The following is a 26,447-nucleotide window of genomic DNA, read 5'->3' on the forward strand; positions in this document are numbered from 1 at the left end:
ATCAGTGTCTACAGAAAGATGTGATAGGAAAGTGGATGTCGAGCATTTGTGATGCACCGCTTATTTCAACACCTGGGTGTGATTTTGATCAATAAACTGGATCAATATTTTCTGGTAAGATATCTGTACTTTGACTCAACATAAGTGTGACTTTCAGGTACACTACTTCATCCACCACTGGAAGGAGTGTGTTTGTTAGTACATGCAGGTAACATGGTGACTCACCTCTCTGCCTGCTGTAAGAATAAGGAAAGAAGCCTCATGACCACAGAAAACAGGGAATTTTCTGGCTGAGGTCACTCCAGTTTCACTCCAGTTTCAGTTGGATGTTTCCTGTAAAGAGCATGGATTAGGATCAACATGGATAGGTTGTAATTCTGAAGTTATTTCATCAATCATTGCACAAGATGGCAAAGAGCTTATCATGCCAACATCAGACAGGTGCAATGCCCAGAGTATATTTTAGTTATTTTATGTGTAGAGGTTCATGGCGTACGTGTTTATTATATTTAAGCAGTGTTGGGGGGAACTCATTATAAAAGTAACATACCGGTATTACATGTAATATATTACTTTTAGCAGTAACTAGGCTTAGTAGGATATAGGATTTCAGTAATATTATACCAGTTGCTTTGTCAAGTAACTCAAGTTACAAATTGAGTTATTTTTTTTTTAAATCAAAGCACACATAAAAAAAAATACAATAATTTCCTAATCAAACTGTGTGTTGTTATGCAAATAACCACTATAGATGACAATAACAAAGGAAAAGAATAACATTTAGAATTTTGGATTGTTTACACTGACTTCAAGGCGGTTGACATTATTTTTCGGGATGGTTCCGGGGCGGCGATGTCATTCTGCTGCTGCTGTTGTTTTGGTAAAAGTAATGCAAAAGTAGTGTAATAAGTAACGAGTTACTCTACACATACAGTAATATTGTAAAGTAACGTATTACTTTCAAATGAAAGTAACTAGTAATATGTAGTATATTATACATTTTGAAAGTAACTTGCCCAACACTGTATTTAAGTAACCAATTTGTTAACCATTTGTGGGTATGTATAGATTGATACAGTGGATACAATCTTTCTATTCCACTGGTTTGACAATAGCCGCTCTCGATCCTGGTCTTGTGCCACATTGACGGGAAGAGGAAATACAGGGTGCTTTGCCAAGACCAACACGATCTGCAGCAAGAATAACAGCCCATTCATTATGTTACCCTCCTGTTTCATGTGGTGCAGCTCGCAATTCCTGAATGAGCTGTATCCCGACAATAGCCTGCATATTTCCCCATTGGAAATGACTACTGCATGAATCTGTATTTTTTTCCGTTTTTCAGTGTCTGCTCACCAAAAATGAGACATATTTCCTTCCTTGACTCAGCTCCGCCCACACCTTAAACGGGACGGGGCGGTATGCTGAGAATTCCCGGCATAGACAGAGTTATTTTGGACTTTCTACTTCTGCAAATTCTGCCTATGATTGAATTCACTGACAGTTAGATCAGTGGTTATCAAACCTCTTCACAAGTTAGACCACAGACCCCCATTTGATACTATTTTGTCCCAGGGTCCCCATCTGAGAAGAGTTTTGCTTTTTATTACAGAAGTATGAAACCCATGACCAAAATGGTCATACAATAAATTATTCCCCTTTTTGCTGGGGGACCTTCTGGAACCCCCTGAAGGACCTCTGGGGGTCCTCGGACCCACTTTGAGAACCAATGGTTTAGACAAAAAAAACAAAAAAAAAACGCATTGTATCAACATTGTTCCTGCCTGTGTGGTGAGTTGAACTTTGGCTTCCCCTGAGAAGCGACTCGCCTGTGTTGATCCAGACTCAGTGGGTGAGAGCGCTGGTGCTAAAGTCACACCTCACGCCACTAAAACGGAGTCTGGATATGAGGCCCCCGACATCAGGTGTCCGACAGAGGATCAGACGTGCCAAAGTTCTCACACAGGACGACCATCAAGGAATCTTAATTGGAGCCTTGCCCTCCTTTGAAGGCAAGATCAGTCAATCTAAGTATAGTCCATTTTTATATGTGGTGGTAAATCCTTATTTCTGCCACATACTACATTTGATAAGGTGGACAATTACTGCATTGTTATAGGCTACCACAGAACTGATTCAACGTCATTTCAACTGACAGAAGTCCAGTGACTCATATTAAAGATTAAAGGAAGTTAATTGGAATTACAATTAAAATAAGCCTCTGGTCTTTATTGAGTTATCTTGACACTTATGTATGAAATGTACAGATTTCCTGGGAAAAGTACAAATCTGAAATGTATAGATTTCCCAGGGAATGTATGAGATTTATGGTCTGTTGAGAAATGTATAATGTACAAGCACTCAGTGCCTTGGCAGAGCTGCTGTTTTATTTATTTATTTATTAAACTGTCAAATAAAATGTATCAATCAATCAATCAATCAATCAATCAATCAATCAATCAATCAGTGTGTTGCAGCTTTCCTTTGAATCATTATGATGCCTGACTTCCACAAATGGCCATGTTATACTTTTAGCAATTTGTATCTACTCTTTAAAGGAACACTCCGCCCATTTTCAACCAGCTTTGTATCATTAGAACATCAGTAGTATATCAGAAAACTGTAAACGGTTTTGAAGTCTGTCATTTAATTTGACAGTTATTGAGTGTTAAAGTGTGGACCAGTGACATCACTGGTCCACACTAACTCAAATTAATAACTCATTAACTCAAATCAACTCTCAATAACTGTCAAACTAGATGAATGATGAATAGTTTGACAGTTATTGAGAGTTGATTTGAGTTAATGAGTTATTAATTTGACTTAGTGTGGACCAGTGATGTCACTGGTCCACACTTTAACACTCAATAACTGTCAAATTAAATGACAGACTTCAAAACCGTTTACAGTTTTCTGATATACTACTGATGTTATAATGATACAAAGCTGGTTGACAATGGGCGGAGTGTTCCTTTAACTGCACATATGTTAGTAATCCATACCTAATATTATATAGGGCACCAAAATTAAGACATTATTTGTCCAAGCATGTTCGTTGGTAAACCGAAGCAATTATATAGGTCGGCTGTCGTCAAGCATGCGTCCAAAGCCTTCCATATGATCCCTACAGTAGACAGGCAGCAGCGCTATGAGCCATACATCATAAATAGTTGTGACGGAGTTGACAGGTTTTCCATTACAGGGCCTGTGTGTTATCTCCAGTAACACACTCTGACACTCTGCTGCTTCCACAGACGGTGACAGCATCTCCACGGCCTGATAAGGGCCGGCCGTGCACACGAGAGAGAGGCTGCAGGGACATGAATGTGTGGGGAGCGAGAGAAACAACTGAGTGGACTCTACACACACACGCACACATACACACATACACACACACACGCACGCACACACACCCACACACACACACACCCACACACGCACGCACGCACACGCATACACACACACGCACGCACACCCACACACACACGCACACACACACACACACGCACGCACGCACGGACACACACGCACACCCACACACACGCACGCACACCCACCCACCCACACACGCACGCACGCACACACACACCAGCCAGACAGGTTGTAAACTCATTAGCTGCTGCTGCTATGAGGATTCATAGCAGCAGCAGAGGTAAATTGTGCATCATCAACCGCCCCAACACACACACACACACACACACACACACACAGTACTGCACGTGTGCGTGCACATAAACACCAGGGTTGGTAGGTTACTTTGAAATTGCTACCTCATAGAAATTGCAATCAATAGCGCAAAGGATTACGCAAACTCAGTCATGTTATTACTTCAACTTTATTATGTAACTTTAACTACTGGTGGTGGTAGTTACTTTCAGATGACTATTAGCCTATATACTATTATCTATATATTAGAGGTATAATGTCCTCTGACAGAGGGGACACAGGGGCACAGAGGAGGACAGGACAGAGGATGACAGGACAGAGGGGGCAGAGGACGGGGACAGAGGAGGACAGGGAGACAGAGGACAGGACAGATGGGGACAGAGGAGGACGGGTAGAAAGAGGGGGGCAGGGCAGAGGAGGACAGGACAGAGGGGGACACCAGAGGAGAACAGGACAGAGGTGACGGATGAGAACAGGACAGAGGGGGGCACAGAGGACACGGGGACAGATCTATAAACATTTGGATGGCTATTATAACGTTGCAACTGATGTTTATGATACTTTGTAAAATACTGTGTAAACATGATCATTGTTAACAGTAAATTAGCTATTAACTAAAGTTGAATTAACTATCAATGTACCTCTTATATACTGTAGTGTTACCAAGTCTCCTCTTTGGCAGCATCTGACACTATTTAAATGGCCTTATGAGTTTCTTTTTTTCCTAGAAGCATTTTTCGAGAAGTAGAATACATTTTAAGTAACATAAACAGAATAGTTACATTTCTTGTACAATATATAATGCCATTACAAGTATACCCAACACACCAATGTATGTAAACAGATGCTTTGGTCGGAGTCTGTATGTGTTTGGCTCGAGTGGAGTTCATAGGTCTGAGTGTGTGTGTGTGTGTGTGTGTGTGTGTGTGTGTGTGTGTTAGGTCTGAGTGTGTGTGTGTGTGTGTGTGCACAGAGGCAGCATGCACAGGTGTGCATGCCATGTGACTGAGGTCATGGGGGGTAAAGTGAGAGTGCTCAGCTGTCCACTCAGATCAGTGTGAAAGAGGAGTATGCTGGGAAGGTACCAATGATACTGTATAGCGAGCATAGCAACGAACCCCTGCTGGTCGGTAGCAACACAACGTTTAATGTGTGTGTTTTAGGCTTGTCAAAAGTATCGATACGAATATCGAAAAGTATCAATACTGAAATTTTGAAACTGATACAATACTCATTTGCAACAGGTATCGTTAGTATTGAAAAGTATCAATAATCTTTTTTTTTACGGATACAATACTCATTTGCAACAGTTTCAATACCAGCAATGCTTTCTTTTAATGAAAAAAAAATCTAATATTTTTCCCTCCCTATCATTGGTGGTATCTGTTGCTTCAACGAGCTAAACGTGTTCTGATAGGCTGATGGCTAGAGCAGGGCTAATCTGCTGTCAGTGCAAAGTTTTAATGAGTTTTATCAGGCCTAGATTATGGAGAAGTGTGCGTCTGTCCGTCCATTATCTAACTTCACGTGGTATCGAAAATTGTATCGAGTATCGATATTTTCCTGGGGATCGGTATCGAAGTAGAAATTCTAGTATCGTGACATCCCTAGTGTGTTTATGTGTTTTCATTCAAATTTTAACTGCCACTCTCAACTATCAATTAGTGAGTAAACTAGCATGGACTTGCTCAACAACGGACAAATATTGGCCGACACAGCGGTTGCGTGGGATCAAACCTCGTAAAACACAAAGTGATCACACCTGAAAACATCTTTATTTCTTTTTATAGTGTATTGCTCCATTTCGCAAATAGTGCAAAATCTAACATTTTAAAGTTCTTCATAAATAACAAAACGTATCTTAAATAAACAATACTCACCACATTGAACACAATAATAAAATAAAATAAAAGCTACAGTCACATTGACATTGCACAAATGGATTGAAGAGAACTTGAGGAATCTTTCTATTTACAGTTTGATCCATAGAACGGAGGCCAAGGTCTTAGGTGGTTTTGTGTCCCGTCTGTGCCTTTCTCTGGCGGGTTCCTGATTCATACCAGCGTCACATTAGAATACAGCATCTCCATAAGACAATCACAGCCCCCTATTCTACTAGGTCCTCTCTAACACCTATGTGAATAGGGTTTGATTTAGATCAACAGAACCGGATCAACAAAATCCTTCAAAAAAAGGAAAAAAGGCAACTTCTCAGAAGTTTGGAATGGTCTCACTGCTGCGCTACACATGAATTAAACCGAGGTATTCATAACAGTCAAAAAGACACTCAAAATGATCCATTCATTGCCGCCGCCCCCTTCCCCCCCAGGTTTCCATTGAATCGATACTGGCAGAAGCCAGTAATGGAAACGGCGTCAAGATACTGTACTTTTCTTCCACGTGTTACCTAATCTCAAAGTTGCGAGTGGCATTTTGATGGTAACTCTGCAAGTTGTCACATGTTTGTAGATCAACTTTGCTGCACTGGATTTGGATCCAATCAAAACTGCACGGATGAGATAACATAATGAGAAGACAACACTTTGAAGTGTGAGAACGGGGAAAATGACAGCACCAAGTGTCAAGTGTCAACAGCATTTACACACCTCACTGTTACTCGTTAGTGTCAAGTGTTGCTAAGTAAACGATTACTTCTGATTGATGTCATTTGGAACTGTCCTATGGGTCCGTGGATTATAATCCATAAAACATATGAATGACAAAGTGTACAACAATAGATAGTCCTTTTCATTAACTGGTCAACAGGTCGGCAAGCAACAAAAGCAGTGGACACTATAATGTGTCGTGTGTGAGATGATGCTTGTGGCAGTGAGGGGAATGTTAAGAAATGCAAAACTGCCACATGTACAACTCCACACCACACTAACTGAACTACCTCTCTCACACTTACACATTGTCTGTGTCATTTCCATCCATGTTGCACATCACACACACACACCAAAATAAATATATTAAAACACTCTTTAAATATAGGCATAGCTCTGGTCCATTTCTTTCTCAAAGCATCTTTAAAACAGAATATATTACCATTTCTACATGTTATAAATAAGAAATATAATTCAACATACTATATACTCTTATTAAAAAAAAGGACAAAGTCATTTTACAAGTCTGAGTAGCAATAGGGCCTAGCTTTCCTAGCTTGTTGATGATGTCCATGCGCTCCTGTGGTGTGGGAAGGGGAATAACATTGCCTGTTACTGCCACCTAATGTGGCATCGCAGCACTACAACAGTTTTATTCTCCTGCCGGGGGGAGACTATGCCAATAAACATGCGTATAACCAGTCAAAAGCTACATTCCTAACGTAAAATCAGTCAGTTTCTTTGAGACATTTTGGGGGGAAATAAATAAATAAATAAATAAAAAATCGCGATATCAAAAGAAAACCTTTGGGAAGGACGAAAAACATCGAAACCAAAAGATTTTACATCACACGTGAATTAAGTGAGCGCCACGTTTCACGATGGTGTCAAACACTGGAGTGGTGAGAAAATAGTGGGATGCAAGGAAAGACTGGTGAACATGTTTACACATCTTTATCTATGGTTATTATTCTCTTGTATTGTTCAAGAGCGCGTGAGCTGGTATCTGTATGCTGGAGCTGTACAGTTGGACTTCAGAGATCCAGACCAGGGACCGTGCCCTCCACAATTCCTGGCACCCTTGGTAAAGAGGATCCATAAATATATTTTTTTAACAATTACCTCTGAATGACAGAAGTGTAGAACATGGTATCCAGCCCCTATGAATCGCAGTTTTCAGTACTCTTTGAATATAGGTACATAGGAGCTGGATAGCAGGCAAAGAATTGCATTTTTAGAGCCACAATTAAAGTTAATTTCTTATGTATTCATATATTTTTACTGCCTCAAGGGTGCCAATAATTCTAGAGGGTACTGTATACGAACCAAACCAGGAACCTAATTTCACACCCTCTTCCCTCTAACCAATGACTCGTCTGCTCTGTCCTCGTCTCAAACGGAGCGTCTCTTCCCAGAGGCGGTCTGGGCTGTAGCAGCAGAGGCTGAGGTCAGCCGGGAGTTGACCCCGTCGGAGGCTGAGGCCAGCCGGGCGGTGACCCCGTCAGAGGCGGAGGAGGCCAGCCGGGCGGAGACCCCGTCAGAGGTGGAGGAGGCCAGCCGGGCGGAGACCCCGGGTCAAAGGCTGGTGGAGGAGACGGACAGGGTGGGCGAGGAGGGCGGCGGGAAGTTGAGCAGCTCGAGCACGGCCACGCCCACACTGCTGCGCCGCGTGAACATGCAGGAGGCCGCCACCCACTTGTTGCTCCGCGGGTTGTACTTCTCGATGGAGTTGAGGCTGGAGCTGCCGTCGTTGCCGCCTACCGCGTACAACCAGCCGTCCATGGCCACCAGGTCATGGGTGCTCCTGCAAGCAAGCAGATCAGGGGAGACGTCCCAGTTTGATTAGATCGAAGCACTAATCAAAATCTGATGGCAAAGGGTTCCCAAGGAGGTCAAATATGAGAAGAAAACCAGACACGGAGTCTAATAACGGCGCCACACCATTATTGGACTCGGTGGCGTGGGCTTGGTCCATGCTCTATATTGTTTCCGCAGGTTCAGGCTTTATTGGCTGGGCTATGAGCAAGAGTCATCAGCAGGGAAGGATTTATGACATCACTGCGGATGTCACAATGTCTATGACATCATCAGTGATTCATGGCATCCCTGATGCTGTCACAATGTCTATGCATAAGTGACATCATCAGTTCACAAGACATCATCAGTGATTTATGACTGATCACAATTCTATAGAATTGAGAATGTGATCTCATTGTGTGACTTTTGTGATCTCACTGTGTTCACGCGTGACTTCTGTGTTCATCAGTGACATCATCAGTGATGTAAAATCACTGATCAGTGAGTGATGTCTTCAGTGATGTCACTCGAGCAACTGTGATGTCATCGGTGAAATGTCATCATCAGTGATATCATCGCTGTGACATTCGTCGGCGACCAGAATCGGATAAAAAGCCATGTCTATTGCATTTCACCCGGTATCACTAACAGCTTTGTAACTTTTAGACTGAAGAAAAAGCCAGTACGGTAGTTTGTGGATAATATATTAGTCGGTTTTTGGGCCAATCTAAAAGGGGCTTTGGGTTTATAGATGCCTCGGCCCCTAGTGGCCATGACGCAAAAAGGATATGGGCTGCCAGAGGAGAGTGCCAATTCAAATACATTGCATAGCCATATTTACTGTTCCATGGCCATGTGTGTAGATTCATTTTTGCAGCTGCTAGCTTGATCATGATCTTTATGCATTAAGAAGTGTTTTTCTCTCCGAGCTGAAGATCTGTGTAATCAGAGCACCCAGCACCTGTTCATTTGCATTGGATGCAGTGAGCTTGCATTGCAGATGGCAGAGAAACCATGAATCACCCATGTCAATATTTGGGACATTTGTTCAGCTCAGGAAATAGCTTCACATATTTTGCCTCAGAAATGTCTAGAGATGAGAATGAGCATTTGGCTGCTTTTTGAAGGTTGATACTGAAACGTATACAGAAATCTTTGGACTGAAACTGCCAGCAGCAGCCATTATTTTGTGCCTGAAACAGCATTTAGATCATGTAACAAAAATCTAACTCTCTTCTGAAGCCCATGTGTTTAGCTGGGTTAGGGTCAGCAGCTCCTTTAGGCAGGGTGAGGCAGGCTAGCTGTGGTCAGCGAGGAACCTCCATCGTATCGGAGGTGGATGACAGTGATTGAAGTATTTTGTATTGATCCCTGCCCCCTCCAGAGACGTCTTCCAATTTAAAGACATTTTCCCTACTCTTATATTAGACCATTCCTCCAAACTGCCACCTGCAGGATTATATTACACAGTGTTGTATGCTTCTGCTCTTAGATCTCATGCCAATTCATGCCATGTCATCACAGTGACATTATAATTAAAGTAATCAATATTTGTATGAAGATTAGATTAGATACTTTAAGACTTTGAGATATAAGTGACTACAGAAGAGTGAGAGAGAAGAGACTACAGAAGAGTGAGAGAGTGAGAGAGAAGTGACTACAGAAGAGAGAGAGAAGTGACTACAGAAGAGTGAGATATAAGTGACTACAGAAGAGTGAGAGAGTAGTGACTACAGAAGAGTGAGAGAGAAGTGACTACAGAAGAGTGAGAGAGAAGTGACTACAGAAGAGTGAGAGAGAAGTGACTACAGAAGAGTGAGAGAGAAGTGACTACAGAAGAGTGAGAGAGAGAGAGAAGTGACTACAGAAGAGTGAGAGAGTAGTGACTACAGAAGAGTGAGAGAGAAGTGACTACAGAAGAGTGAGAGAGTGAGAGAGTAGTGACTACAGAAGAGTGAGAGAGTGAGAGAGAAGTGACTACAGAAGAGTGAGAGAGAAGTGACTACAGAAGAGTGAGAGAGAAGTGACTACAGAAGAGTGAGAGAGAAGTGACTACAGAAGAGTGAGAGAGAAGTGACTACAGAAGAGTGAGAGAGAAGTGACTACAGAAGAGTGAGCGAGAAGTGACTACAGAAGAGTGAGAGAGAAGTGACTACAGAAGAGTGAGAGAGTAGTGACTACAGAAGAGTGAGATAGTGAGAGAGTAGTGACTACAGAAGAGTGAGAGAGTAGTGACTACATAAGAGTGAGAGAGTAGTGACTACAGAAGAGTGAGAGAGTAGTGACTACAGAAGAGTGAGATAGTGAGAGAGTAGTGACTACAGAAGAGTGAGAGAGTAGTGACTACAGAAGAGTGAGAGAGTAGTGACTACAGAAGAGTGAGAGAGTAGTGACTACAGAAGAGTGAGAGAGAGAGAGAGTAGTGACTACAGAAGAGTGAGATAGTGAGAGAGTAGTGACTACAGAAGAGTGAGAGAGTAGTGACTACATAAGAGTGAGAGAGTAGTGACTACAGAAGAGTGAGAGAGTAGTGACTACAGAAGAGTGAGATAGTGAGAGAGTAGTGACTACAGAAGAGTGAGAGAGTAGTGACTACAGAAGAGTGAGAGAGAAGTGACAACAGAAGAGTGAGAGAGTAGTGACTACAGAAGAGTGAGAGAGTAGTGACTACAGAAGAGTGAGAGAGAAGTGACAACAGAAGAGTGAGAGAGTAGTGACTACAGAAGAGTGAGAGAGTAGTGACTACAGAAGAGTGAGAGAGAAGTGACAACAGAAGAGTGAGAGAGTAGTGACTACAGAAGAGTGAGAGAGTAGTGACTACAGAAGAGTGAGAGAGAAGTGACTACAGAAGAGTGAGAGAGTAGTGACTACAGAAGAGTGAGAGAGAAGTGACTACAGAAGCGTGAGAGAGAAGTGACTACAGAAGAGTGAGAGAGAAGTGACTACAGAAGAGTGAGAGAGAAGTGACTACAGAAGAGTGAGAGAGAAGTGACTACAGAAGAGTGAGAGAAGCGACAACAGAAGAGTGAGACAGAAGTGGTGATAGTGTTTTGCAAAGTGTAAATGGAGCCCCCCAGCAACTGGATAAGAAAAGCATGTAGCTAATTAACACCATGGTTTATTCATGGAGCTGCAGTCAACTGTTGTCACGTTTCCCTGCTCCTACCCTCTCTTACCAACTAGCAAGTGAGAGTGTCTGTGTCTGTGTCTGTGTGTGTGTGTGTGTGTGTGTGTGTGTCTGTGTCTGTGTGTGTGTGTGTGTGTGTGTGTGTGTGTGTGTGTGTGTGTGTGTGTCTGTCTGTGTGTGTCTAAGTAGGGATTGGGAAATGAGCAGATTGGCAGGCGTCTCCAAAAATCCGAGCCAGTCTACGAGGGATCAGCTGAGCAGCATTTTGGTAAACAAACCGCTTCACTGTGTGGCAACGGCAATGGAACCCTATGGAGCCCAAGTGGCGCGAGGCTTGAGTGGCTGACTCTAGCCAGCTAACTCTGTTTACATTTTAAAAACTGCGACAGTTCACACAACTTTAACACGACATGTATGTATTATACATCAAACTCTTTCTTCCCGCAGGCCACGAGACTCCTTAACATACACAAATAGTGTAGTAGCCATACTGTACCGTACTGTAGCTGCTACCATTACGTATGTCTAACGTTTAATTGTATGTTTAATAAGGAATATGCTATTTGCACTCGTATGTCAAATACGCCAAATTTAAAACGCAGAGTTTAATTGTATGTTTAATAAGGAATATGCTATTTGCACCTATATGTCAAATACGCCGAATTTAAAATGTTTAAGCACGGCTAAAGTATGCACAGGACATGCGCACCTATGTGCAGTGAATATGCCACTGTCTCTGACTTGTCTTATCACTATACTGCCTTATTGCTTGTTGTGTCTCTTGTTGTTTTTGCACTCATATGCCCTGTTATATTTGTACTATGTTGTAAACGGAGTCCACAGCACAAGAATTTCACACATGATACTTGTACCATGGAGTGACAATAAAAATCTTGAATCTTGAATCTTGAGCTACTTCTGCTCTCACTCAGAATGTCAAAATACATATAAGCAATGTGATGTATACTTTTTGAGATATTAACGTTTGTTTGACACAACTCATACTAGTAACTGCCGCGGGGTTCCGCAATTCTGGGTGGCAAGTGACGTCACGCTGATCCCTCGTATACAGCTGAATCTATGCTCACTTGCTCAGCGTAGTTTCGCCAAACTCCTGGATGCCTATGGGATCATGCATCATGTTATTTGATCCCAACAATTGAGACGAGAGAGATTAGCTTCAGACTACTAAAAAAAAGCTCTGTCTGACGTCATTTATTTGTTTCTGACTGCGGGAAAGTGTAGTAAACAGTAAAAATTCCCCAATACTACTACATCTCTTTAACCAAATCTCACACATGTAGGCTATTGTATGTGATCTCCTTTTGATAACTAATGTAATATTTTGTTCACTTCCATTCACTGAGCCTCCCCTGAAACTGCTCGAATCCCCCCTGGGGAGGCCCGCCTCCCACGTTGAAAACCTCTCTGCTTTAGACTACAGATTTATTTTCTGCATGACAAAATAAGTGCAGTAGCGGTACCTTTTCCACACGCTGCACACAGGCAGCACTTACAGTAATTAAGTGTAATTTTCCAGTCCTACCAGGGAGGTCCTTCTACCTTGTCTTAAGGTTAAATTGGAGATTGGTTTAAACAGTGCTATGTGTAGCATTTTGTCTTTCTCAAAATTAAGACCACATTGCCCATAAACCCCAGTGCTTCCTGTTGCAGATATGTTGCTACTTGACCCCCCACCCTCTCGTTGGCGCCGCATCACGACATGCGTTTGTGCAAGAAGAAGGATCCGATAACAGCCTTAAATAAGAGTGAATGTAGATTCCAACGAGCAACGCCAACGTCATGTTGAAACTATGCAGTTTCAACTGCCCCTTCTCCAGACTAACCTGCGTATGTTCATGAAGACCCCTGCTCCAGACTAACCTGCTCCAGACTAACCTGCGTATGTTCATGAAGACCCCTGCTCCAGACTAACCTGCTCCAGACTAACCTGCGTATGTTCATGAAGACCCCTGCTCCAGACTAACCTGCTCCAGACTAACCTGCCTATGTTCATGAAGACCCCTGCTCCAGACTAACCTGCATATGTTCATGGAGACCCCTGCTCCAGACTAACCTGCTTATGTTCATGAAGACCCCTGCTCCAGACTAACCTGCTCCAGACTAACCTGCATATGTTCATGAAGACCCCTGCTCCAGACTAACCTGCTCCAGACTAACCTGCATATGTTCATGAAGACCCCTGCTCCAGACTAACCTGCGTATGTTCATGAAGACCCCTGCTCCAGACTAACCTGCTCCAGACTAACCTGCTCCAGACTAACCTGCGTATGTTCATGAAGACCCCTGCTCCAGACTAACCTGCTCCAGACTAACCTGCATATGTTCATGAAGACCCCTGCTCCAGACTAACCTGCGTATGTTCATGAAGACCCCTGCTCCAGACTAACCTGCGTATGTTCATGAAGACCCCTGCTCCAGACTAACCTGCTCCAGACTAACCTGCGTATGTTCATGAAGACCCCTGCTCCAGACTAACCTGCGTATGTTCATGAAGACCCCTGCTCCAGACTAACCTGCGTATGTTCATGAAGACCCCTGCTCCAGACTAACCTGCATATGTTCATGAAGACCCCTGCTCCAGACTAACCTGCGTATGTTCATGAAGACCCCTGCTCCAGACTAACCTGCGTATGTTCATGAAGACCCCTGCTCCAGACTAACCTGCGTATGTTCATGAAGACCCCTGCTCCAGACTAACCTGCGTATGTTCATGAAGACCCCTGCTCCAGACTAACCTGCTCCAGACTAACCTGCGTATGTTCATGAAGACCCCTGCTCCAGACTAACCTGCGTATGTTCATGAAGACCCCTGCTCCAGACTAACCTGCGTATGTTCATGAAGACCCCTGCTCCAGACTAACCTGCGTATGTTCATGAAGACCCCTGCTCCAGACTAACCTGCGTATGTTCATGAAGACCCCTGCTCCAGACTAACCTGCTCCAGACTAACCTGCGTATGTTCATGAAGACCCCTGCTCCAGACTAACCTGCTCCAGACTAACCTGCGTATGTTCATGAAGACCCCTGCTCCAGACTAACCTGCGTATGTTCATGAAGACCCCTGCTCCAGACTAACCTGCGTATGTTCATGAAGACCCCTGCTCCAGACTAACCTGCATATGTTCATGAAGACCCCTGCTCCAGACTAACCTGCGTATGTTCATGAAGACCCCTGCTCCAGACTACCTGCGTATGTTCATGAAGACCCCTGCTCCAGACTAACCTGCATATGTTCATGAAGACCCCTGCTCCAGACTAACCTGCATATGTTCATGAAGACCCCTGCTCCAGACTAACCTGCTCCAGACTAACCTGCGTATGTTCATGAAGACCCCTGCTCCAGACCAGACTAACCTGCGTATGTTCATGGGTGCCACTCCCTCCCAGGTGTTGGTTTTGGGGTTGAACCTCTCCACCGAGTTCAGGCAGCTGGTGCCGTCGTTGCCCCCGGCGACGTACAGCATGCCCTCCAGCACCGCCACACCGGCACTGCTGCGCCGACTCAGCATGTTGGCGATGGCCGTCCACGTGTTGCTCTGCTCGGCCAATCACAACAGAGAGCGCCGTTATAAATTCACCCGTGATGCATTTCCCAACATGCAGTTGATCTGAGGCCGGAGCGACAGAGGAGTTCGCTTTGATGATCAATTTAGCAGCATGGCATTTACCTGAGGGTCATATTTCTCCACTGTTGCGAGGTGTGAGGAGCTGTCATAACCTCCCACTGCATACAAGCTGCCATCTGGTGGGGAAAAGGGAGTCAACACTGAGAATACGGTTAAAGATGATGTAAATATTGGCAGTGGCATACCAGCTTCTTGTCAGGTTTGATGAGATGAAAATGTAAATATTGAAAGATTCACACAGAACATCATGTCCATGTTATGTGTGTGGAACAGTTCCTACCCAGAGTGGCTACCCGCACATATCTCCTCCTGGTACTCATGGCAGCAATGGAGGTCCAGGTACTGGTCAGAGGGTCATAACGCTCAGCGCTGTAAGAGGAGGGAAGGAGAGAGGAAAACACTATGATTCAGTACAAGGATGCTATTTTATTGCTTTATTCACGAGTTTCATGGTGAGACAGTGGGCGCTTCCATGACACCCTCCCTCCCGGTTTCCAGCTGCCGGTTGCCTGTTTCCGCCCAGGACCATTCATAGTGAAAGAGACTGAAAATAATCATAATAATTGTTTTGAATGATTGTTTGACTTTGTACCTACCTATGTCTTGTAATGGAGCCCCCCAGCACAATAATTTCACACGTGCAATAATTGTACAACGGAGTGACAATATCTTGAATCTTGAAAGAGAGAGACCGCTAAAGCTCCGTTCAATGACCATAAGAGTTCCGGTTTGGACGTTTAGCCTTCAAAATAAAAGTGGCCGCTATGCAACCACATACTATTTTTAGCAATTTCGGCTAAAATAAGCCCATACAGTACCAGTGAATTGACATTCACCTCGTTTTTGTAAAATATCGCCGCTATGCAACCACACAACGCTACTATTTTTAGCCATTTCGGATCAAATAAGCCATACGTTCCCACTCTTTGACAGCGGCGCACACCTCCTTGCTAGTGAAACAAATGTAAACAGGAAGTCGGCAACCGCTGAGAATCATGAGAAACATATGGAAAAAGGTGAATAACACTGGAACTCCCCACTTTTATTTAACCTTCATTTCACCAGGCTGTCCCATTGAGATTAAGAATCAAGGGCCAAGAAGCAGCATCATGACAAACATAAAAATATGAAAATAAACATCATACAACAATTCACAAAAAGCAAAAATACAATCAAAGTCACATCCTAGAGCAGTGGTTCCCAACCTACGGTACGCGTACCGTAGGTGGTACTTGCGCCCCCTGCTGGTGATACTTGGAAGGCTCTGTGAAAAAAAAAAAAAAAAAAAAATTTTTTTTTTTTTTTAGTTTTTGTGCAAAATCCATGGTGGTCATTAGTAGTAGTTTTCAAACATGTGAAAGTGAAATAATAATAATAATTATTAATATTATTGGCAGTGTTTCTCAAGGTAGGTGGTACTTGCGCCGCCCCCTGCTGGTGGTACTTGATCCCTGGAATCCCAATGTTTAAATTATGAAATAAACCCAACTTTAAAATCAATTGTAAAACATGTTATCTATCAAAATAATACTACGAATGAAAATAAACTTGTGATCATTGAAATTGAGGTTTATTTTGTTGTCTTGAGATTTAGAAACAAATATTTGTTTCTGACGGACACTATACCTGTTGCGCATGCACAATTACCTGCCCGCCCCGCATGGTTACACAAGTGGTGAACAAAGACGAGGAGGGATGCTAAAGTGGATCAAAACGAGAGGGAATCGTAAAAGAGCTGTAGTAGAGGAGAGCAGCAACGATGAAGCACAAGGAGGTGAAGACAGCAGTCAACCCAGCACAAGTGCAGCTGCTGCAGGTTGCACATAGGCTGCAGGTTGGAATAAATTTGCCTCCTGCGTGAACTGTGCATAGCTGAATAGACTGTATTTTAACGTCGGTCATATGGTGGTACTTGGAGAGCCAACTACTTTCTCAGGTGGTACTTGGTGTAAAAAGGTTGGGAACCACTGTCCTAGAGAGTATCATTTTCTATTGAAGCAGGAGCGCAGTATCGAGCCAGCTGTCTCATGGTTGGATGGATGGAGTATGGATACCTATTGAGGCAGGACGCTCCGTCGTAGCCCCCCGCGGCGTACAGTAGCCCGTGCAGAACCGCCACGCCCAGACAGCTCCGCCGCGTTCCCATGGAAACCTCGGGTTGCCAGGAGTTCGTGACCGGGTCGTAGGACTCCACGGATGCCAGGTCTGAGGTGCCGTCATACCTGAAGAGAGGTGGACAAACCAATCAGAAGAGGAGAATTGTAGTGACAGTATATTGCCCTGTATTATTGTAGAGTATATTTAGAAATTGTGGCTCCTAAACTGTGGAACGCTCTTCCATTGGACTTCAGATCTGTGGCCTTTGTTTAGCCTCTGTGTCTGTAATTCTGAGTGCTTTTATGTCGTACTGTCTTTTACCGTTTTCTGGTAACAGAGTTGACCAGGAGGTTATGTTTTCGCCTGTTTGTCTGTCAGCAGGATATGACAAAAAGGATTTGAATTTGAAGATCTGAAGAAGTTTCATACTTGGCAGAAAAGCAGGTAGGTAATGGGCCAACTTAGAAATGCTTCACTTTCAATTAAAAAATAAATCACTGAATCACTGTTACCATGAAAGGTCAGGCTGTTGTATTACCAAATCTAATTAAAACAGGAACACATTTTTCATTACGCCAGGGGCTATTCGCTGCTAACTAAATGCTTTCCTGAGATTGCAAATGTACAGGCGGCTTATCGGGTTATTTGAGGAAAAAGTTGGCAGGCCCGGTTCATCACGATGATGAAATATGCTGCTCAGCTCAACAGCACAGCTCTTGGACGTGTTTTGAATCCTTTTTTAATACAACAGAGTTGCATGACTGCTGAGACATGGCTTCATTGGGCACCGGCTACATCAACAAGACCTTTTGGAAAAACAAAATCATCGCTGATTTTGTTATTTTCATAATTTTTTTTTTTTTAAACACCAGCCTTATCCTTTAACAGCACAAGGATAATAAATCTCCCCTTTAAAGTGCCTTTTTGCATAGACATCGCCCTGTGTTATTTCCAATGATCAGCATGTTCCTCCTACTAGAGCCTGTGTGCTCTTTATGTTATTAGTGATGAGAGCAGGTTCACATGATAGAACGACTTGTCGTGTCTGAGTGAGAGTTAAGGTTGTGTGTACGTTTTGGATGAAGAAGCTCATCATCGCTCACCCTCCCACGGCGTAGAGTCGGTTCCCGATGGCGGCCACGCCCACCCGGGCCCGCCGGGTGGACATGGACGCCACCATGTGCCAGCGGTCTGTCCTGGTGTCGTAGGCCTCGCAGTCTCCATGGATGGCAAACAGGCTGCCACCGCCTGGGACACAAAGAGAACGGCAGCACAGACTTTAAGTCCAAGGCAGCAATAACGTAAGTCGCTTCCAGTCTGTAGCACTTCTGTCTGTATGTCTTCCAGTCTGTAGCATTTCAGTCTGTAATCTGTATGTCTTTCAGTCTGTAGCATTTCAGTCTGTATGTCTTTCAGTCTGTAGCATTTCAGTCTGTATGTCTTCCAGTCTGTAGCACTTCTGTCTGTATGTCTTTCAGTCTGTAGCATTTCAGTCTGTATGTCTTTCAGTCTGTAGCATTTCAGTCTGTATGTCTTCCAGTCTGTAGCACTTCTGTCTGTATGTCTTTCAGTCTGTAGCATTTCAGTCTGTATGTCTTTCAGTCTGTAGCATTTCAGTCTGTATGTCTTCCAGTCTGTAGCACTTCTATCTGTATGTCTTTCAGTCTGTATGTCTTTCAGTCTGTAGCATTTCAGTCTGTATGTCTTTCAGTCTGTAGCATTTCAGTCTGTATGTCTTTCAGTCTGTAGCATTTCAGTCTGTATGTCTTTCAGTCTGTATGTCTTCCAGTCTGTAGCATTTCAGTCTGTATGTCTTTCAGTCTCTATGTCTTTCAGTCTGTATGTCTTTCAGTCTGTAGCATTTCAGTCTGTAGCATTTCAGTCTGTATGTCTTCCAGTCTGTAGCATTTCAGTCTGTATGTCTTTCAGTCTGTAGCACTTCTGTCTATATGTCTTTCAGTCTGTAGCATTTCAGTCTGTATGTCTTTCAGTCTGTAGCACTTCTGTCTGTATGTATGAATGAAAGACAGACGGAATATAAGAGTGAATAAGCATTATTATTATCATTATTATTTGTTAGGGCAATGTGTCACCGCTTCCTGTAGAATGCTTTGCAGTGTGCGGGTCATTTTGGTTGTGAGACCCAGCTTGACCCAGGGTCTTCCAGGATCACTTCCAGTAGGTAGCGCAGCTGAGGAACGGCTTCATTTGGATATTAATATCCTGATACATATTTATATATATTTATATCCTGATACATGGACAATTGTGTTATAAAGCTGGCTTTACACAGGGGTAGTAACCTTGGTGCAATTAGTTGTAGGTTGAAAATGAAACCTTTACAGTTGCTATACACCAGATCACCATTAATAAACGAGATTGATTGTTATTTTTCTATCATTTTCTTTGGTGGTGCTATTTTACATTGAAGTCAACGGGGACAGGCTTGCGTTTTCCCCATAAAAGGGGGCGGGGCCTAATTGCCGATCTGATGTATGTCATCAAACTCATGCTGAACACTCTAAATGATGATGATACAAACCCAAGTCATGAGTTTTCAGTGGATGGCTCTACTGCAGAGCTGCAACACAGCCAAGTCGCACGGAACTAAAGTTGAATTTATGTAAAGCCAGCAACAGTATTTTTTAAGCTGGCTGGGAAATAAGGTTAGGGCAAATTTTCATTGTGTTTACATGTTTTAGTAACGGGGGCCATTTTCGAGCTGTGCAGGGCTACCGCAACTCAACGACTACAAAGGAACACTGTAAAAAAAAAAAGGAAAAAAAAGTTACGTGTACGGTAACAGCTCATGGGTGACGTGAGAACCTACGTGCGCTGTGTGTACGCGTGCGGCGGGAGCGTGTACCCTAGTGGGTACCTTCGGGGGCACACTGACCGACGGCGAAGAGCACGGGGCTGGCGCCCTCGCAGCGCCGCGGGCGCGTCCGGCTGTTGCTTAGCACGCCCCTCTGCTCGGGCATCAGGTGGTACTTGAGGGCCTCGATCAGCAGGTCCTTGCACTCCGAGTGGTGACGCACCAGCAGCTCCGTGTCCACGTTGCTCATCAGGAAGTCCCGCTTCAGCAGCGGCAGACGCACGCACTTCATCAGCTGGCGGGGCGAGATGGATGGTGGGCGGGGGAAAAGTTTAATTTTCGCTTATTTGCACAAGGAAATAATACAACAGAAGTCTAAAAAGGACAAAACCATAATAGGGAATGTGCATGAGGTAAGAAACCCCAAAAGGCTTATAGAAAAGCCGATTTGTTTCCTTAAAAAAGAAGAAGAAGAAAAGAAAAAAGTAATAAATAGATAAAACAGAGGAAAACACTCAAACACAACACATACACACAAACACAACACAACACATACACACAAAATGTTGAGACGAGGAGGAGGAGGAGGAGGAGGAGGAGGGAGGGAGGGAAGGAGGGAGGGGGGGAACGCATTGCAAGAGAAAAATGCAAGACAGACTATTTTGCAGGTATTTTTGTATATCTGAATATTCCCACACAGAAAATGTGTGGTAATAAATAGTAATAAATCATCTGGAGTGTGGTGAGACAGGTGAGACAGGTGGAACAACTGTGTTTTTTACATCAAAGTCTTACCCAGGGTACGTGTTGCCTGCGCCCGTCGATGTCGTGTTTGACCCAGCTCAGCACGGCGCGGTACACCTCCTCCTCCGATGGCACGTTCAGATTGTCACTGGAGATCAAGTCCAGCACCTGGGGTGGACGGGGACACAAGGGACAGCAACTGTCTCAAATTCAAACTTGTCAATGTGCTGCGATGTGGTCTGGACAACGAAAGAAAAGAAAAGAACAATCACCATTAGAAATGAATTGAAAATGGGTGTTCAAAAAGAGAACATCACATTCTTAATCCGCTCAATGGAAAATATGCACTCTGAAACATCTTGAGCTGAGGAGATACTTAAGTCTTGGTTTTGGACACTGAGAAAGCTGCCAAACGTGAAGGTTGACATAAAAACATGCACACAGGAAGTAAAAGCACCTTGAGCCAAAAACCCAAATAAACTATTATACTCGAATTTACATAACTACCGTATTTTAACTTTTGGCATTGGCATATGAGTGCTTGTGGGCTACTACAGTACATGTGTAGTGTGTCGGTGTTGGATATTTTGGATACCCGTGTGCGTGCGTGTGTGTGTGTGTGCGTGTGTGTGTGTGTGTGTGTGTGTGCGCATGCGTGCGTGTGTGTGTGGCCTGGCGAGTGCTGCAGTCCAGTGGCTGGCTGGCACCGGTCCCAGAATCAACCCAAAAAGCTGGCAGGACTGGGGGCGGGGCCAGAGAGAGACGCCAGCTGCTGCTGCTGCTGCTGCCTTCCTGCCTATTCAGATCCAGATCCAGATCAGGGCAACAGTTCTAGCAGCCTCCCAGGAACACCATCATCCACTGATCCACCGTCACACAGAGGAGAAGTGCTACTGTACTGCTGCTACAACCCCACCCTAAAGGCCCCTCTCCCCCCCCTCCCCTCCCCTCTGCATGCACACACTGCAGCACAGAGAGAGGAGGAGGAGGAGGAGGAGGAGGAGGAGGAGGAGGAGGAGGAGGAGGAGGAGGAGGAGGAGGAGGAGGAGGAGGAGGAGGAGGAGGAGGAGGAGGAGGAGGAGGAGGAGGAGGAGGAGGAGGAGGAGGTGTTAAGTGTGTAAATGAAAAAGACATAACTCTGCGTTTATGATTATATGAAATGCCCTTGTGGTATGGCAGCAGGAATGAGTCATGCGTATGGATAAAGGGACTTTTGAGGGCGTTTTTAAGCCCTAAGATGTCTTCACCCACTACACACACTACACACTACACACTACACACACAGTAATGAGGTTCTGTCTGTGTCCATCCTCTGTAGCCTGCATGACGCGATGCCACATCTGAGGAGCATCAGCAGCAGACACAGTCACAGTGCTGCCATGATGCCTTACCACCTCCTTCAAAAGGGAAGAGAGAATATGGGGCATGTTTCACGGCTCTGCGAGCTCAGAGTCCCTGAGAGCAGCGAGTAAATAAATCCAGCTCTGGTGCAGCTCTGTGACGGGGCACAGAACAGCTGCAGGGGGCGACGACTGCGTGTGCAGACAGAGAGGGCTGCTAAGCCACAGAAAAGAAGAAGAGAGAAAAATCATTTAGAAATGAGACGGAAAAGACAGAGTGGCACGACGACAACATGACATCAGTGTGAGGGGGCTCGGGATGCTGCAGACAGGGCAAAGCTGAGCATCTTACTCTCATGGAGAACAGGCTCTTCGTGAGTCATGTGGGGATCAGTTTGTCACAGAGGTGAGAGGAGATAATTGGAAAGTGATGTCAGTGTTGTTTTTTTACTTATTTCCTTTGCCACTTCAATTCACCAAGGATTTATTTCTAATAATGGCAGGCAGCAATGATGGGGTCCAAGCATCTGGTGACTGGGTTAAATGTGAGATATAGGCACCAAATATTCCACAGTTCGTCAGATGATACCTGCACAAGTGCACCAAATTTGGTTGAGATAACAGGAGTTCATGAGTTATATTATGGCTCATTTTGGCACTTACTGTATGTGCCACACCCTACAATTGATTGTCCTATAGCAGCCAAACGATATGCAGTACAAGACATCTTTTCATAACTTTCAATCGGGGGGATTCTAGCGATCATGTAAACCAAATTTGGAGCCGATTGCCCCAACGGTCTAGAACTAGTAGGAATTCACAAAACACGAAATGGTAGATTCATCAATCATTACCAAATTTTACATTATCGACTATGTCATGCTCCTAGATCGTGGAAAGTTTCATGTCGACGAATTAAACCAAATCTCCTATGAATGCATGTGGTCGCTTGCGAGATATAAACGTTTCACATTTGTGGGAATATGCATTATACATCAGACTCTTGAGCTACTTCTGCTCTCACTCAGGATGTCAAAATATAAGCCATGTGATGTATAGTTTTTGAGATATTAACGTTTGTTTGGCACAACTCATGCTAGTTAACTGCCCGCGGGGGGTTCCGCATTTCTGGGTGGTTTGTGACGTCACGGCGATTCGTCCTATACGTTGTTACGGCTGTATACATGTGTTCCCTGTGGTGTTTTTCCCTCGTTCCTCTCCAGTCTCTCCATCTCCGCCCAGCTCTGTATGCAACAACTCATCAGTCCTCAACAAGGTGGCCCAGGAGAGCCTCCTGTTCCAGACAGACGCTTCTGGTGCGGGTCGCCCCCATAGGGCCGGCGTCCACCATTGTTACACGCCCTTGCTCGGCCCCCCATGGGCTGAACAACACTCCACCATTGCTCCCAAATCAAACTCTCCCACTCTACTACCTCTGCCTGGAGGAACAGGAGCCTGGAGCATTTATCCACTTCTCTCCTGGGTCAGGTGCACCTCTCCCACTCTACTACCTCTGCCTGGAGGAACAGGAGCCTGGAGCATTTATCCACTTCTCTCCTGGGTCAGGTGCACCTCTCCCACTCTACTACCTCTGCCTGGAGGAACAGGAGCCTGGAGCATTTATCCACCTCTCTCCTGGGTCAGGTGCACCTCTCCCACTCTACTACCTCTGCCTGGAGGAACAGGAGCCTGGAGCATTTATCCACTTCTCTCCTGGGTCAGGTGCACCTCGAAGACTGATTAAGTTGCACGTAGAGAGCGGAGAGGAACAGGGGGAAAAACACCACAGGGAACACTAACAAAATACAGTACATGCAGCCATAACAATGGCAAGAGTAAAATACTAATCTAAGCAACACCGTCTATAAAGCGTCTACAGCAGCTGTGAAAACGTCACTAGCTTTGCCCAATTAATTAGCGCTTGCAGGACAAGAGCCACAGCGTTGTCACTGCTGAGTCCAGCTGAATGAATAAGAGATAGCTGCTGAGCTAACTCGGCAATCCAGAGAAAGTCGTCCATGTAAGCACAGCGAGAGGATCAAACCACGAGGGACGCAGACTGACGCAGAAGACGAGAACTCTTCTTAATGAAGAGCAGTGAATTCTCTTGGCTCCTTTTCCTTTTCGGCGACCCTCTCTGAGCGGTCTGTGGTGGACCGGTTTGGATACAGGCGGGCTGTGCTTTTATTTTGAAGGAAAAGGGGGGATGAACAATATGAAGAAACAAAACTTGCATGCTAGTATAACCGCATGCTAGTATAGTGAACATCTGTCTGTCTTTTCCTTGATTTGGCTTCCTACCAAGCAGCCGTATTGTAAGGAACTGAGCAGATTAGTCAAGTCAGCGGAAGCGTAGCAATCAAGTTGTTTACCCCAAAAAGTCCCAACTGATACTTTTCAAGAAGACAATTTCATCGCCATATTTCAAAGAAATAGGACACACCGCTGCCACCAAAATGTCACAGCGTAAAACCAGATATACAGGGCAGGAAACGTTTTTTTGTCTACTGGAAAGTGTCTAGTCGTGCATTGCAAAAGTCAGACACTTTAACACCCAATTTCCCCAGGGTGATGAAGTCTGTTCTCGTTTTTTAGAAGAGAACAGCACCTCCAAAACATGGCTGGCAACCTGCCAGTGTGGCTGACAAATTTTACCAGCGGAAAAAGTAATTGTCAGCAATTGTTTATTTCCTACCGTGAATATGCCCCGTTTAAAAACGCGTTCCCTTAAAAAGCACCAAACTCGAGCTAACATTGCTTCTCTGCGAGACAGCAGGTTGTGACGGCAGTGCGGGGGTTAAGATCAGAGCAGGCGGCGGGCAGGCGGCGGGCAGGCGGCGTCAGGGCCCTACCTGCTTCAGAGGCAGCAGCATGAACTCCTCCGTCTTGGACACCTCCACAAAGTGCTGCAGGACGTACTTGTGGGCAGACTTGAGCAGGTCCGAGCAGGAGTGCGTGTCGGCGAAGCCGCGGATGCCCAGGCAGTTGGACGGGTCCAGTTGGCTGAGGAGGAACTTGCAGCAGGCGTCCCGCACCCCGTTGAGCTGCAGCAGGCTGGCCGCTGGGAGCAACGTCTGCCGAAGATACTCACATTTAAGACCATCGTGTCTACTTCATTTGATGCATTCGAGAACATTTGGTGAAATGTCTCTTTTAGCCCGGTGGTGCATAGAGAAGCTAACAAAGCAAAAAAACGTCCTTCCCTTACCTGCACGTTACCTTCCCCCACCACGATCTCCGCCGTGTAGGCATACTGGACCAGCTGCTCCAACGCCTGGCAGTCGATGTCATGGAGGGTCACATGGGTCTGCCGACTCTCCGACATCTCATCTGCATGAAGCGCACGGGACAAGAGTCGTCACACATTCTTATTTAGCCTGCAAGTTATAATCAACGCAATTCGCGCAGAGTAGCTAGCCTCCCTGTTCATTCGCGCTGATACATGGCAGCTCCTAATGTATACACCCACTGCTGCCAAATTGTGGCTTTGTTTGCACTGCATATATATATATACAGTATATATATATATATATATATATATATATATATATATATATATGCAGTGCAATGCATAAGATAACGCAGATCAGCAACTTCAGTTCATGTTCACATCAAACATCAGATTGGACAAAAAATGCAATCTCAGCGACTTTGAACTGGTTGTTGGTGCCAGACAGGCTGGTTTGAGTATTTCTGAAACCGCTGGTTTCCTGGGATTTTCACACAAAACAGTCTCTCGTGTTTACACAGTTTACACAGAACGGTGTGAAAAACAACCGTGGAGAGCAGATACGCATCTCAGAATGCAACACGTCGATGTCACTTTGGTAGCCGTTTTGGTTATGTTGCATATTCCCTATACGTGCTATGATTGACACGCAAGACTAGTAGTACCCTCTTGAAAATCGACTACCATTTAGCCTGCCACGTGCTAATTTCAAGAAGTTTCAATTTCAAAGCGCTTTATTCAAAATCCAAGCACTTTTCAAACCTTGAAACTAAACGCCCCACTGAAATTCAAAATGTTTTCAAGGATTTCCAGCATGCGTAGGAACCCTGAACGTGACCATGTTTAGCATGCTGAAAGAACAGCGGTAGGAGAAACAACAGACCCTGGAACTTACTGGTAAACATGGCGTGGAAGTAGGGGCTGCACGAGGCCAGCACCACCTTGTGCGCCTTGATCTCTTTGTTGGAGACGTGCAGCACGATGTCGCAGAGCAGGCCGCGCTGACGCATCCTGTTCATGGACACAAACGAGTCGTGGTAGTGGCGCTTGGAGTTGTGGGAGATGCTGTGGCCGTCACGGTTCAGCAGCTGCATGCCCCCCTCCATCATGGTGGCTGGCGACGTGGCGGCGGTGGCGGTGGGCTCGTGCCTGGGCCGCACTCTGGGCAGCTGCAACACGCAGAGAGAGAGGGTCAAAGGTCAAGTCACATTCACCGGCCTTAATCCAATGTAGGCTGTATCATGATCTAAATACAAAAAAAAGTGCTTCGGTCATCAGAAAAAGCTTCCACCCTGAGAGATGTTAGCCTGTCTGGGGTCACGCAGGTGCTGTGACAGGTGTCCTAAACAATCAGTGTAGCCGTTTGTCATACAACG

At 44.8% G+C, this 26,447-nt stretch overlaps 1 protein-coding gene across 1 annotated transcript; it reads right to left on the reverse strand.

Annotated features, from left to right (window-relative positions):
- Positions 1–7,323: 7,323 nt before the first annotated feature.
- klhl17 (kelch-like family member 17) lies at positions 7,324–26,195 on the reverse strand. Its single transcript, XM_083639390.1, has 11 exons — positions 25,967–26,195; positions 25,051–25,172; positions 24,695–24,916; positions 20,554–20,670; positions 19,840–20,053; positions 18,047–18,191; positions 16,901–17,068; positions 15,127–15,215; positions 14,889–14,962; positions 14,575–14,756; positions 7,324–8,076 (listed from the first exon to the last, which is right to left on the reverse strand). Exons 1-11 carry the CDS (start codon positions 26,178–26,180, stop codon positions 7,848–7,850), a joined length of 1,776 nt encoding a protein of 591 aa, XP_083495516.1. The 5' UTR covers positions 26,181–26,195; the 3' UTR covers positions 7,324–7,847.
- Positions 26,196–26,447: the final 252 nt, after the last annotated feature.

Source organism: Poromitra crassiceps (genome assembly GCF_964638095.1).
Source record: "Poromitra crassiceps genome assembly, chromosome: 6".
NCBI lineage: Eukaryota > Metazoa > Chordata > Actinopteri > Beryciformes > Melamphaidae > Poromitra > Poromitra crassiceps.